Source organism: Micropterus salmoides, unplaced genomic scaffold, assembly GCF_014851395.1.
Source record: "Micropterus salmoides isolate LMB-PRFRI ecotype aquatic unplaced genomic scaffold, ASM1485139v1 Ms_hic_scaffold_8, whole genome shotgun sequence".
Classification (NCBI taxonomy): domain Eukaryota; kingdom Metazoa; phylum Chordata; class Actinopteri; order Centrarchiformes; family Centrarchidae; genus Micropterus; species Micropterus salmoides.
The window spans coordinates 21,582,828-21,598,220 of NW_024044570.1; the positions used below are offsets into that span (position 1 = coordinate 21,582,828).

The following is a 15,393-nucleotide window of genomic DNA, read 5'->3' on the forward strand; positions in this document are numbered from 1 at the left end:
CCTTACAGAGCAGAGCAAAAGTGATGTCACAACATCATCTCTCCCTGATGAGCAGAAAAGAATTGAGTGAAAAGGTTTGATCAGGCTAATATCAATAAAAGCTGCTCTACCATAATTTTCATGGGTCAGAACTACAAAAACTTGTGTTTAATTTTTTCTGATAATCGCTACCCTACTTCTAATTTCACAATGCAAACATGTGGATTGATTTATCTGGTTTGAAGTTTGAACAGCATAGCAGTTTCTCTGCCTCTCAGTGGAGACCTTTTTATGGAGGAATCAAAGCTTTCCCTCTCGCCCATACACTGCACAAGATTCTGCTGACGCCTGGTGCATCCACTTTATGCCACAGCAACAGAAATCAACACTCTATTACCCAGAGGGTTCATATGGATATGAACAGTTATTTCTAATTAACATTTCTATTTCTTTCTGTAATTCAGTTGTTAAGATGCATTGAAATGTTTTGAAAAGAGTATATTGGTGAGTGATGAGAAAGCTTTCAATCGATCATTATATGCACTCTCAGTTGTGACTACTGTCAAGGATCACAATGCAGTTTCATCACACCGAACCATTGTTATCCATCACTGGGGATATGTGACCAATAACTCCACATCAGTGTGAAAATCCAGATATCCATCAGGGGGGTTGTGAAAATGTCACATCTGCCTGGGAGAATAATCTGCACTGTCAGGAGACATCCTTTAGTGAGGCCACTTGACAGCCATGCTGGCATGCTTAAAGAAAAAGAGAAAACTATAAATAATAGTTGTGTGTCGGTGAGCATCGATCCCCATGGTCTCCAGTTCCCAAGGACATCCCATCCAGCCTCGTGATGGTCCCTCCTTTGTCACCCAGCAGACTTTCACAAGCCTGCTCTCCTGCAGGCATGGAGGAGTTGAGAATGAGTTTAGCCCTTTTACACACACACACACACACACACACACAGAAGCATTGGAGAGCACAACTGCAGTCAGTGGAAATTAAATTTGTTTAAAGTTAATGAAAAATGATCTTCCTAGCATCATACACAGACACACCCTAATGCACACAAACTGTTCTGGTCCGCAGTCATAAACAGACTTATGTATTTCTCATATGTTCATATGTATACAGTCATTTCTGCTCCTCAACAGCAGCTCAGCAGGTCAGCGTCTCCGGATGCTGATCAACTGGCAGAGAGATATCACTGTAACTACAGAGCACTTCCCTCAGTGGTGGGGAGAGAAGAGGCTTCGGGTTGAACTGCAGGGCCCTCTTTGCTTACTGTACTTACCAGCTGACAGAGGAAAGCACTGGACAGTAACTGAGGATGTGATCCTGAAGTGAACACTAACTGTGTGACTTTGCGACTGAAGTAGACACCAGGGACTCGTAAATCCCAGAGAAGAGAAGTGAAGGCTGAGAATTAAGTGGTCTTTTAAGATCTAACAATCAGCAGATCAACAGAAAACAGGAAGTGTGTTGACTGACCATGAATGCCATGCTAACCTATTCCTTCTGTGATGTGTGGGAGTTATCTGTTCCTCTATGTTGCGGCTGATATATTATAGTCAGCTGTTTGCCTAGGTGTTTTATTTTAGAGTGGGTATTTTTCGGCACATAAACTCCTGGCTAAAGTACATGTTCCCTTGTGCATGGCTGGCTCCATACACCTACAAAGTCATTCGTCTTAGATCAAATTAAAATAATGGAAAAAGGGAGGTGATTCATTATTTACTACATCTACATTCATTGCTCATTTATTGTACATCTTGATCAAAATTAAGCTATGCCTACATACTTGCTCCTCCATTTGTTTTGTTTTTTACAACAATAGAATAAACTGTGTCTGTGTGGGTGCCCACATAAAGCCCTTTTACCAAATATAGCTCATAATCTGGGTGAATTTTATGCTGGAATGTATGACAGAGTTCGATTAGCCTGCCATTAATGGAGACCACCTAGTGGATGATGGCCTCCATCTATCAGTATATCTCCAAATTTTCACATTTCAAACTCAGCGTAGCGCCACAGCTAAGACACAGACACCATTGCTCACATACTGAATTATGCATGTGCTCATGGTGTTCAATCAGGGCTCTGGAGAGACAAAGATGGATCTTAGAGAGACAGGAAGGAAAGAATCAGGGGGGAGACGAGGCATAAAGCAGCAGGGTGTGTGTTTGTGTGTGAGACAAAAAAGGGAGGGGTTCCCTCTGTTGTGGTCTCTTGGCTTGTTGTGTTGATATTCTGGATTTAAAAAAGTAAAGGTCAAGGGGAAAAAAAAATCACACGGTTGAAAACACGTTTTCAAACATAATCCCCAAGTGACATCATGGATAGTAGGAAAGGACAGCCTGAGCCAGAATGTTGTAGCATTTTGGCATCTGGCCAGCAATTACCCTTTCCTCAGAGATATAAAATCAGACATTGACAACAAACCCATGTGAACAGTATTTAATGGCCTGCCTTCAGCTCCAGATAGCATAATAAGCCATTTTAAGGCATCATGTGAGTGTCTGTTTGTTTTCTTTTACATGTATGTGTGTGCTCCTGTCACAAAGGCTGAGTACTGATCTAAAGGTTTATGCAGATTATGACCTGAACCCCATGACAAATTGGAATTAATCAGAGCTGGGGATTGGGGCCAGAGGATAATCTCACTGTTTAGATTGGCTGTTCTTCCTAAACATCAAAGACATGCTGCCCAATATGACCGAATCATGCTGACACAAAAACCAAAAGCCTCTCTCTCTCTGCTCATCATCATCAGCAGTTCCTCCCGTCTGCTGCTGCTGATGAGCTGACTGAGTGTCACCCACCCAACTGATGCAGGCAAAATCAAATACCATGTGAAATACAGTGTGGCTTTCTGTCTCCTTTATTTAAATGTACACACACACTTAGAGGGCAGCTGGGTGTGTGTCCTATCCATCCCATGTCAGCAAGATTACTTCCTCTGGGCAATGATGTAACCTAACAAGGGCCGACAGTATCCCTGCCCTGCGCTTTCTTGTTTGTGAAGTGAGCAGTGAAGGCCTCTGCTGATGTGTTTGATGTGTGTGTGTGTGTGTGTGTGTGTGTGTGTGTGCATGCGTGCGTGTGTGAACGCATATGGGAGAGAGAGAGGAGAAAGAGGGCACTGATGTGTGGTTTACCACTGTATGACCCCACTCTTTCAAGTCCCTCTTTTGCTGGAGGTCACTTCACATGCTACACTAAAACACCATTGTTACAGAATGGCTTTGCTGGCCATCCGTTATGTGTTTTGCTGGCAGATTAAAGTGGAGGAAGCAAAATATCTAGCACAGATTTATGCAGAGAGCTTAACCCTCAGAACCAACCATTCCTGAGCTAAATCCCCCGTTTCCACTCACATTGCCAGAGAAGAGAATGTGAAGGAAGACAGGCTTTATTAGTGGAGAGGTGGCAGATAACTAGGGAGGAGGGAATCTGAGCTCTGTCTCTGAGCAACACTCTGCATAGCAGGGAGGGAAGACACATGGGAGGGAGGGAAGAAAAGAGGTTGTCTCTGCATAGCAGCAAACTGCACTGGGTCACCCACCCTCTGCTGCAGCTGTGGCGCCATGCCACCAGTATAAAACATTTACATCCCACAGGATGGAGAGAGAGAGAGAGAGAGAGAGAGAGAGAGAGAGAGAGAGAGAGAGAGAGAGAGAGGACATGAGATAATAGTTCTCAGAAATTGTGTAATTAAGGTCTAAGCTGGTTGGACATGTGGGATGACTCAATTATTTGCATATACTTACACAGTGACTTAGTGGAAGTGCTACTTAGAATTTCTATTATAAACCAAGGAGTTTAGTTAATGTATGTTGTATGCTCAGATCCAGTATGTGTGATGATGATAATGATCAGAGTACACGGAGAGTCCTTCACTCTGGTTACCAAAGTCAAGCATGTTTCTCATTTTGTCCTTGGTATTATAATATGGATATTGAAGGCTTATGGTCGTTTCTGTAATGACTGCAATGCTGGTAAGCTATGTAGCCTGTAGATAAAAAATCCAGAGCTACAGAGATTCTTACATAAGATATATGCAAATAAGCAGTTCTAAACAATAAACAGCTTTACAAAACAGGTCAGTCTCCATATTTCTTTCTTTCTGTTACCTTAAATATCTCACACTGTTCATCTCATTTGCTCTAAAGATTGCTTGAAGTTACATGTTTCTCTCTTCTCATTTTTCTGCCTATATAACCTGTAGGTTGTTATTGAACCATGACAAGCATTTGCCTAAAGCAACTGTAGAGGAGCAACAACAGACAGATGAGATATGGAATTATTACAAATTTTGCCAGAAAAATATTCATCATTTCAAAAAGTTTACAAGTTATACAATACTACAAACAGTGAAACAACTTTCACAGTACACATGTACAACTGCTTTACATGCATGCAGACGGTTGCAATTCCCACTGTAAGTTTGCCCTTTGAACAAGAAACAAAGCACAAATGATGCAAGGGAAGGTAATTTAAAAGGAACAACATATCAACAACCGAGGGCCCCACCTTCTCATATGGATCAGAGTCATAGTTGAGTCCAATCCCACAGTCATCTGTGATTTCAGAAAGATCTTCATCATCAAACTCCTCCAGGCTGATGTCGTGGGCTGGCCTGGAAACACATGAGAGACAGTACATTTACAACATGCAAAGAAAAACACTCATATCAGCAGTATGCCTCTTTCATTCGCAACATTCAATTGGGTAATTTCTCACTGATTAATGCCCACACATTGAGCCCTGTTCTAGGGGAGACCTGCTGTAACTCATGGCCTGTCATTGTCTATCTGGGTCTCAGACTCATATACCGGACGCAGGCAGCCACAAAAACACCCACGTCCTATTCTCTTATAACAATCCACACTAACAAGATGCGGCACATTTCAGTGGTGCAGATTAACAACACATAAAGAGCTGAAATGAAATTTCAAATGAATTGTATTGTATACACAGTATGTATGAGCTATGAATGTTATAGAGTTGGAAGTGAATTATCGGCAGTTGCATCACACACCAGAGTTTCTGAACTTCTATTTACAGCTGCAGCACACCTCAGCAGGGACGTGTATATGTTTTCCTGATTAGGCTCTATCTCATCTTTGCTCCATTAGTTTCAGCAGGCTGTCTGTTCCATGGCAGATCACTTGCAATGTGTTGAAGGAATTGCTGCATTGCAGCTTTCCGACTAAGAAAAGGACACACCACATATAACGTGCCGTATGGATGCAAGCTTACATCACACAGTCATATGGGGTCCTGTCTACACAATGTCATTAGTCCCATGGAGCAAATGAAGACATGCTGATGCATCTAAAAGTAAAAAAAGGGGGGCATGAAAAGGTCACTGTAATCAGAGTGTCCCCATTCTTCTGGTCTGCTTTAATGTACAACAAGGTGCTACAGAAAACACTTAGAGACCAATAAAGTTAGGTTGTTGAGAATGCAATCAAACGTATACGAAGTGAATGTTGCATGTTACAGTAAGCCCTTACTCCATTATCCCACTGTAGTTCAGTGAAAGCACAAAGTATATATAAAAAACTATTAATATTTTAACTGCAAATCCTTAAGCTATAAATGTGTATATAATTGTATTTTTTTTTTAAACAAGGACTCCAAACATCCAATCTTGATTTTATCAGAATAAAAAAGTTATCAAATTTGAACAATTTTAAAAGTTATGATAAGCTAAACAGCATGTGAGGTTTAGATAAAATTATGTGGTCAAGGTGCTACTGATACTGAAGCCTAGATATAACACATTAATTTTCCATTTGCGGAAAATTACAGTTGCAAGACTATTAAGCTTGACCTTGCTGTTGACATGTATATCTAAAATTGTACTAAAGCTGCATCTTGAGGATTTGCCACATGCAGATAATTTCAGGGAAAACAACAGAAAGCTCTTGTAATAAAAAAAACGTATTAATAATCCAGACTCAAAGTCACTCAGCATCACTTTCTTAAAAGACAACACTAATCAATCATCATTAAATTGATTTGATTGATTAGTAGATTTTCATGTAGAACTAACTAAATGTATCTATGATGCCTTTATGATCATGGTACATTACGTATCAGTTATATGAGTACTTTACTTAAAGTGTCAAATTTAAAAACCCACATGAGTTAGTCAATGTCACCACTAGATTTATCAATCAGATAAACCCAATTCAATAACGTCTCACTATATCATTGTTGCATAATATGTTTAATTAAGAGATTTTGGACTGTGCTTGTGGACTGTAGCTATCACAGGAGGTGGTGTTTATTGAATTAATGTTAGATGTGCAAGTTAAGTATGTAGCTATAGACAGGGTCACCCTGTCTGAAACGATAGGACTGAATTTGTGATAACGGTCTAGCTGATATGAGCCAAAACATGTGTATATAAAGCCTGTTCAGGTCCAAGCCGAGTTGTATCCATCCAGGAGTGCTGTGTGTACAGGCAGGATCATGAAGTGTCTGGTTGCTGTTTTGGTCTGTGTGGTGCTCGCAGAGGGAATCGTCAAGTAAGGAAGCTATCTCTGTAGTTCTCAATTCTGTGCCTGTTTTGTGATAAAACATTGATTTTTTTTATAATCTTAGAGCAAAATTGTAATTTTGACTTTAAGGTCTACTGCCAAAGTGATTAATAAAGAAAGCCATGGGAAGTCAAAATTCTTTGTGTTTTTGCTCTGTCCTTCGTCAGGATCCCTCTGCGTAAGCACAAGTCTATGCGTGAGGCCCTGAGAGATAAAGGGATCGAGCTGCCTTACCAGGATCCAGCTCTGAAGTACCAGAACTATGAGTTTGCCACTGCAAACATGTACATCAACAACTATGCTGATGTAAGAAATCCTATGTAAATGCCAACACTTTGATGAAAGCAGTAACTGATGGGTTTGTTCTTTCTTTTATTCTATTCCTCTCTTTCTTTACCTCCAACCAATTGTTACCAGACCACCTACTATGGACCCATCACCATCGGAACACCCCCCCAGTCCTTCCAGGTGCTGTTTGACACCGGCTCTGCCAACCTGTGGGTGGACTCAGTGTACTGTAACACTCAGGCCTGCAGTAAGTACAAACCAACAGGCTTTACACAACAAAATCCTTCATCTGTCTCTCTCTTCAGGGCATATTTGCACGTAAAGAACTTCTCCAGATGACTTAAAGCTGATATAGGCCAGCATGCAGAGCTAGCAGTTTGCCATCTTGTTTCCAAGAGATTACATACTGTATGCATGGGACTTAGACGTCTTGTGCAATTACAGGCATGCCCCTAAGCATTTTCTGTCTTTGGAAACTTCTGCTACTGTGTTAGTTAAAATTCAGCTCAGGATTTCTATAATCAAGTGAATCATCAGTATATCAAAAGGCTCTGCAAGGCATAAGGATATGTTTATGGAAATGGCTCCAGAGATAATCCCAATCTATGCCATTTATAGATACACACACAAAGTTCAACCCCCAGCAATCCTCCACCTACTCTGCCCTGGGAACATCCTTCTACCTGCCCTACGGCGCTGGAAGCCTTGATGGAGTCTTTGGCTATGACACTGTCAATGTGAGTCAAACCCACCAAACAAACCAGTACATCGGTCAAATAAAAAACTAGTATTTCCACCTTTGTCATTCACTTTCAGCAGACTAGACTCAACTGATTCATAGTTACTGAATTGCTCACTCATGCTGGAAAGTGTCAGTACATAGAGATCAATGTAGCAGTTTCTATTTTATGTGTGTATTAAGTGTTGAATTAGTGAAAAGACAGACACACATTTTACAGACACAAGAAAACATACGCCATTCATTTAATCACTTGGCTGTCCACCATCACACCTGTCCTCACTGGGCTTGAATAAACAGGCTAAGGTTTGCATCCTACTCATCATTTTGGTTGATTTTGGACCCATAGGTTGGCGGCATTGTGATCCCCAACCAGGAGATTGGTCTGAGCACAAACGAGCCTGGTCAGAACTTTGTGGTGGCCCAGTTTGATGGCATCCTTGGCCTGTCTTACCCATCCATCTCAGCTGGAGGAGAGACTCCTGTCATGGACAACATGATGTCTCAAAACCTGCTTAATGCTAACATATTTGCTTTCTACCTTTCCAGGTACAACTGACACGAGACTTGTATGAACTAGTATCACATATAGGACATACTGTCTCAGCTATTACCATATATCCACACTAGTGGCACTAAACAAATTATCTAACATGAAGAGCTGGCAGCTAAGTTTTGGTCTATTGTCTGGTTTAGGGATGAACAGCAGGGAAGTGTGCTTTCTTTTGGAGATGTGGACAACAGCCTGTACCAGGGCCAGATCTACTGGACCCCTGTCACCTCTGAGACCTACTGGCAGATTGGCGTTCAAGGGTCTGTCTTCTTCAACATTTCACCAATATGAAATTTCAAATGATCTTCTGATACTATTTAGTATTACAGCCTAGATGAGTGATTATTTTGTGTCCTAATATGACTGCAAGAAAAAATAACTTTTGGCATGTGTGGTGGCTTGCAGATTCCAGATTAATGGTCAAGAGACTGGCTGGTGCTCTCAGGGCTGTCAGTCTATTGTGGACACTGGAACCTCCATGCTGACTGCCCCACAGCAGCTTATGGGTAGCATCATGCAGGCAATTGGTGCCCAACAGAACCAGAATGGAATGGTAAGATAAATGGAAAGACAGGCAGACAGCCAAGACACTCATACACAGAGAACTGAAGCAGTAGGAAAGTGAACCACCATCATCCAACTCTGTCCGTAGGCTGCATATAATAAAAGTAATTATGAGCAGTGGAGGTCAAAGTCAGAAAACATACGTGCACATCAAAAGCAGAGAAGCAGAAATATATTGAAACAATGTACAAACTGGACAAGTTTGTTTCGAGCGTCTCTCTCAAACATTATCTCTTTGTTGTCTTGATCTCCAGTATATGGTGGACTGCAGCCAGGTCAGCAACTTGCCAACCCTCAGCTTTGTTATCAGCGGCGTTACCTTCCCTCTGCCTCCTTCTGCTTACATCATTGTGGTAAGTTGCTACGTGCGTGCATAGCTCAAGCATGTATTTGCGCACGTTTTTATTTTACTTTATGTGCAATTATGTGAACATTTCCAATCCCCCGTCTCCACTTCCAGAGCAACCAGAATGGATACCAGTACTGCTCAGTGGGCATCACCCCCACCTACCTGCCCTCTCAAAATGGCCAGCCCCTGTGGATCTTTGGAGACGTGTTCCTCAGAGAGTACTACTCCGTCTACGACCGCACCAACAACCAAGTTGGCTTTGCTACAGCTGCCTAAGTGTCATCAGTGTCATCTCAAACATCTGGCATTATTGTAAATGATCGGTTTGGACAATATTGGTTTAATTTGAATTAACATATTTGTAACTGTAAATTACAGTACATAATATTGTTATACTGGTCTTTTACATCTTCAAATTTGCATATACAGATCTAGCTGGATTTGTATGTTCAAACCAAAATCAAATATGTCTATGAAATTGTATCATTCTCAAGCAGAATAAAGGTGAAAATGCAAGCGTTTTGACATGTCATCTTTCTAAATGAGCACTCTATCGTAAAACCACAGGACCTGGGCTGGGAGACATAAAAGGGGTTTTCCCCCCTTTACAATTAACCTCAGGTTTGTGTGTGTCTCTGAGTGTGTCTAATTAATTCCCACTAGTGGGCATTTTAAATGTCCTACAACCCTGGGACACATAATGACATATAATTAAAACTCTGTTCAAACATCAAGAGAATCCAGCTAATGCAAATCCGCATGCTCTGTGCTTCTAAGCACTTGTTTTCACTCCACATCTGGTCAAATGCTGTGCAGATACACTGTGTGTGCAAACCCAGTTGGCAAAATGTGGCAACAGAGTTTGTTTTCATCTCAGTGAAGTTGCCTTCACCCACTATTGCCCTTGCAACATGACTACTGGTGCCAGAGATTGAGAAGCAACTAGATTTTGATTCACATTTATCACAATATGAAAATAGTGTAAATTTGAGTGTGGTCTGCCGGTTTGTGACTAGACCATCAGGACCATTCCACTTGAATGCAAGCACAGACAGATGAGCGACAAAAACTGATTTCCTATCTGTCAAACAGGTGATTTAACCAAACCTGCAGAAATAAAGTCACTAATGAGCTCCTCACCCATCCAGGGAAGCTTGTAAGTGTGTCTTGTTTGTCAGTGTAGGTGTGTGTGTGAGATTCACAATGGAAAAACACCACATCAGAGCAGCTGCATCCAAGGCGTCTGTAACCACCACACTAGAAGTCCCATGGTTTGTTTCTGGAAGAAAGTTTGGAGAGCGATGGAGAAACAGAGGAATACGGGAGACTGGGACGTAATCACAGGAGTTGAAATGTACACTGGGGAAATAAATGTCTTTATTTGCTTCATGGCACAAAGCAAATTTTCATGGTGACAAGAACACGCTGTCAACTGATTTCATAACTGCAGAAAGAAAAGCCTAAAGTATATGTGTATGTGGCTTATTCAGAGATATGGGAAGGTTGTTTCTAGAAAGAATATGTTTCAGATGACTTCTATCTTCCATTACATTAGGTTAGAGGTAGAAATCTAGACAGACATCATAAAACCTTGATAAATAAACCTAAACTATCTGCATGGCAACATTTCACTAAAGGATAAAAAAAATTATTTTGTAATTTTGATGAAGTGTGCTTTATTTGTGTCTGAAATCTTTCTTTTTCCTTTTTTACAATTTCTTATGCCTTCTCTGGTCTCCTCAATTGCTCCCTACTTTGCTGTGCTTCCAGACTCCATTTTGTTTGTGCTCATCTGCTTAGTGTTGGAGTTCTCCTGTGGCTCTGCAATGAACGCCACTAAAGAGTGTTCCCCTATTTCCCCTAAACTGCAAAACCTAAGCAATGTGTGTCAGTAAAAAGCAGCAGAAAGAAAAAAATGCCCGTACCAAAGGTCCCTGTCCTCTCTTTGACGAACGAAAACAGAGTGATTCCAGCCGCACACAAACACACTAACATCCCTTATATGCATGCACACACTTTTTCATCTCATCTTCAGGATCGATAAACCTATCAGTTCACTTTTCTCCTCCTTTCCTTTTTTTCTCTTAGATGTTCTGTGTCCCTCTTTGAAAGATTCTGTATTATTTTGTATATTTCAGAATTGAGGTCACATATTGAGATCCATGTTCCTGCTAAGTGTTTAGACAGCATCCAAGTGAGCGTGCAGTCCCTGTCACACCATGTTGCGTACTGCTCGCTCCTTATCCAACACCGCACTGTGACGTCCCTTGCACTCAGTCCACCTCTGTTTGTGATCATTCTTAATAATTAGTAGGGATGTGTGCATATTAACTTTCTGGTTGTTTTTACATTACTTATAGGATTAGAATTTGGCAAAGAATCATTACTATACAACTCTCCATAATTCTGCAGAAAAAAGGCCTGCTTCAAGTCAGTCTCTTCCTATTGTGATTGTGACACTCAAAACAAAAAGAGAATCCTACCACAAGAAAACAAGTCAGCACAAAATTACCATTCACCATGTTGCTGCAATGGCACACCCAGATTCCCTGCCACTGCTAAGGTTTTGCTCCCATCTGTGTATCGTCAGGTTTCGCTACTTTTTTTTCCTTTCTCACTGCTGTCCTTCTCAGGCTCGAACAATTTCTCCAGCCCACATTTGTTCTAACAGTTACTCTCTGTCATCTTTGACACTGTCATGTCCAGACCAGAAATTGTCAAACCAGCACACCGTCATCTTTGTTTGTATAATACTGCATATACACTGACTTAGAGCTGCAACAATTAATTGATTATTCAATTAAATATCAACTATTAAATTAATTCCACCTTCCTAAATGTGAATATTTTCTGGTTTCTTTGACAGTAAACTGAATATCTTTGAGTTGTGGACAAAACACGTCATTTCAAAATTTTTCACCATTTTCTGACATTTTATAGACCAAGCAACTAAGAGTATCTACACACTTTCTATTTTTCCACAATTAATTAATCACTTTAGTCGTTGGTCAAGCAATGAAGCCCAACATTTGTTTCAGTTTCTGAAATGGGAGAATTTGTCTATTTTTCTTGTCATACATTCTAGTAAATTGATTCTGTTTGGGTTTTGGACAAAACAAGATATTTGAATATCCATCTATGGACACTGTGGATAGTCATTAACATTTATTCATTTAGCTGGCACTTTTATCCAAAGTGACTTACAATTGCTATGTATGTCAGAGGTCGCACGCCTCTGGCAGAACTAGGGGTTAAGTGTCTTGTTCAGGGACACATTGGTAGATGGGTCACAGTGGGGAATTGAACCTGGGTCTCTCACACCAAGGTAAGGACATTTGATGTAGTTGCTACTGACTCATTAACAAGATCAGTTTCCCAGGCTTTTCACTCACCGTCAGTCTCCAGTGATGGAGACACACACACACATACACACGCGCAGACACACTCACACGTGTGCACATATGAGTCATGCATTTAACCTAATGAAGCTTTTTCTGTTGTCTGTGTCAGATCCAAAACCAAAGATTACGCCATTTTTTAACCATAGGCGGTCAGGGCAGATGATTTCATGTTGATTTGGCAAGATATGGATTAATGAAGTCATCAGATACAAAGCGTATGCTGCTGATAGATGGGAAACATTTACTGGCGTCATACTGATGGAAAACCATATCTCATGGACTGCTTAATATGACTCATTTAATTATTGTTAAATGGAAAAACAAACCTAGAACAACAGCAGCTGCAAAGATTGACATGCGGAACATGGCAAGTGTTGGTTGTACACAGTGTAAGAGAGAGAGAGAGAGAGGGAGAAATGAAATACAAAAAAAAACGAGAGATAGAAAGACAGCAAGGGGGAGGGCAGAGATGAATCTGTATTTGATTTAAGCCTCTTACCCCATGGTAACCATACCCACCACCACTCACTGCCCTCCCTCTGCCTACTTAAACAGCCTTCAAAGAGTCAGAAGGCAAAAGTGGAACATCGACTGCCAAAACATATGAGATTTGAGAGGGACGGAGGGGGAAAATCAGAAGCATGCTTACTGGAAATGTTGTAGTAGTCTAGATTTAAAATATTGATATACTACTGTGGAACACAGCTGGGGTTTGGCGGAAGTATATCAAGAGCCGAGTATGGTATCAAATGATCTTATTAAATCTTACAAAGAAAATAAAAGATTATTTCATTATTGATTCATCCGTAGATTATTTTCTAGAGTCATCAGAAAAATGAAAAATATCATCACAGTTTTCCAGAGCCCAAAGGCAATGTCTTCGATTGTCTTGATTTGTCTGATCAATGGTTCAGAATCTAAATTGATTCAATTTATTGTCATAGAAGACAATGAAAACCAGAAAATACTCACATTTGGCAAATTGGAACCACTGAATTTTTGCAATTTTTGCTTAAGCGGTTAATCAATTATCTAAATAGTTGCTGATCACTTTTGTTTCAACTAATTGATTAATTTGCTAATCATTTCAGTTCTAGTAGCTTTCATCAGTTTTAAGAGATAAGGTTTATAAAAAAAATGAATCATAATAACAAAAATATGAATTCCTTAATATTTAAAAATAAAACTGATGGATAAAACATATCTCACATTTTACACATACTGTAAATGTTATTTACCGTGGCTATGTGAATGTTTTGTACATTAAAAAAACAAGAAATAAACTGAAAAATAGATTTCAAAAAAATGATTTCTTTATCTGAATTAAACACATTTTACCATCTTAGAACCAGATTCAAAATGGAACCCGCTGGCCGAACACAACCCTCCCACAAACAAACAATGACCTGCCACCAGGCTGCATTAAGACTGCTGCCTCAGCAAATCTACAAAAGACTGAACAAACAATCCTTTCAAAAAATGTAATGAATGAATTCTAAGGTATGGGTTCTCAGTACACTATCAGTTCTAGGCCTATGTTTTGATATGTCAGCATTTTTGTTTTAGGCTTCAACAAAACACAGCAGGGGTTATTTTTTCTGAAAAACAATGGCGTACCTGAAAGGAGTTCATTTCTATATAAATATTTCTGTAAGATGAAGCCTTGATGGAAACATTAAGTAAAAATTAAATGTTGGCTTCATTGAAAAACACACAATATTTTCACTGTACAGACTGATATTTTCAGTGGAGGCAGTGCTCCCTTAGTGCAGGGGAAATTAAAGTCTTTCATAAATCTCTGGTGCTCGGAGAGAAAGGCAGGCTCTCTTACAGATTATGTTGCCCATTGGAGTTAGGGTTATGTAAGGCAGATTACTGTACCACACCATCACACCACCGGTGGTTTCATCCATGAATCAGTCAGACACAAAAACATGGAGATAGTACAAATGTATACGCACTTTTATAAAAAAAAAAACAATCTACAGAAACATGCGTCTCATCTCCAGCTGATCCAAACAGTAGGCCTAATGGTTCATCAAAGTAATTTATTGGTATTTCACGGTCTGAAATCAATGATCCATAGCCGATCCAAAACAAACACAAAACTAGATTAAAGTGATGCAAGCAGCAGCTCCTCACGTCGTCAGTTTTCTGTAACATTTTTGAGTACTGAGAAGTAAAGTGAAAAGATTATTAGATTTGGAGTTGACCCACTGTATAGGCAGGTGAAAAGTGCATAAAGAAAATACTTTTTATATATATAAAGAGTTTGATATGATAAAATTAGCTTGCTCCAGCTGTTTGCCAAAGCTGTAAATATAAAATATTGATGTAATAGCCGAAGGTTGGCTCTGTGCTTTGAACTAAGGTCATTGGTAGTCATGCAAAAAATCAGGTCTATCGATCTGACATGATCCAGCCATGAGATGAAGCTACAGTATGCAGCTAAATCACACATATCTGCATGTTGTGGAAATATAATGGACTGGACATAATATAAAAATGTTATTATTTTTGAATTTTCTTCTTTCTGACACTGTTGGGGTGAGTTAAAATCAGTATATACTAGCAAAACAATACAGTGTGGTAAAACAAATACAACAAATTGTTGTTAGGTAGCCTATAGGATTAATTCTCCTGTATTAGGTAACAGAGAGAAAGGCTTTACAGCAGCAGTTGGCATGAGATCATCACATATGGGAATCACATACACCTAGAAAGGCAATGGAATCTATGATATCTCTACAACATATTCCTATGTGTCTCCAGGCAAGAGCACATCACAATATTGCAGGAGCTTCCACACATTTTCATCCAAATCACACCAAAGTGTTACAATCTTCCACATTTTAGCCCTATGTCAAACCCTGAAACCAGTAAACTAAAGAAACCCCATGTAATGCCTTTTAACCTAAAACAGACAACCTTGAAAAGAAAACTACTGTAGCTGTATTTCTGAT

The 15,393-nt window shown here is 39.9% G+C and overlaps 2 protein-coding genes across 2 annotated transcripts in view; one reads left to right on the top strand and one right to left on the bottom strand.

Moving 5' to 3' along the window:
- Window positions 1–15,393, bottom strand: part of mapk8ip2 (mitogen-activated protein kinase 8 interacting protein 2) — a 29,203-nt gene that overhangs the window by 12,739 nt on the left and 1,071 nt on the right. The window contains 1 exon segment of the mRNA XM_038706103.1: window positions 4,519–4,624. Within this exon segment, the coding sequence (XP_038562031.1) occupies window positions 4,519–4,624 (106 nt within the window).
- Window positions 6,466–9,545, top strand: LOC119893771 (gastricsin-like). Its single transcript, XM_038706106.1, has 9 exons — window positions 6,466–6,524; window positions 6,704–6,842; window positions 6,954–7,071; window positions 7,443–7,561; window positions 7,913–8,112; window positions 8,260–8,376; window positions 8,522–8,669; window positions 8,935–9,033; window positions 9,141–9,545. The coding sequence occupies exons 1-9, from the start codon at window positions 6,469–6,471 to the stop codon at window positions 9,303–9,305; spliced, it is 1,161 nt and encodes a 386-aa protein (XP_038562034.1). The 5' UTR covers window positions 6,466–6,468; the 3' UTR covers window positions 9,306–9,545.

Bases quoted from the DNA above. Each gene is read 5' to 3' on its own strand.
- LOC119893771 (XM_038706106.1), top strand. From the start codon at position 6,469: ATGAAGTGTCTGGTTGCTGTTTTGGTCTGTGTGGTGCTCGCAGAGGGA. The intron at 8,670-8,934 runs GTAAGATAAATG...CTTGATCTCCAG, and splicing joins AACAGAACCAGAATGGAATG to TATATGGTGGACTGCAGCCA. The intron at 9,034-9,140 runs GTAAGTTGCTAC...CTCCACTTCCAG, and splicing joins CTTCTGCTTACATCATTGTG to AGCAACCAGAATGGATACCA.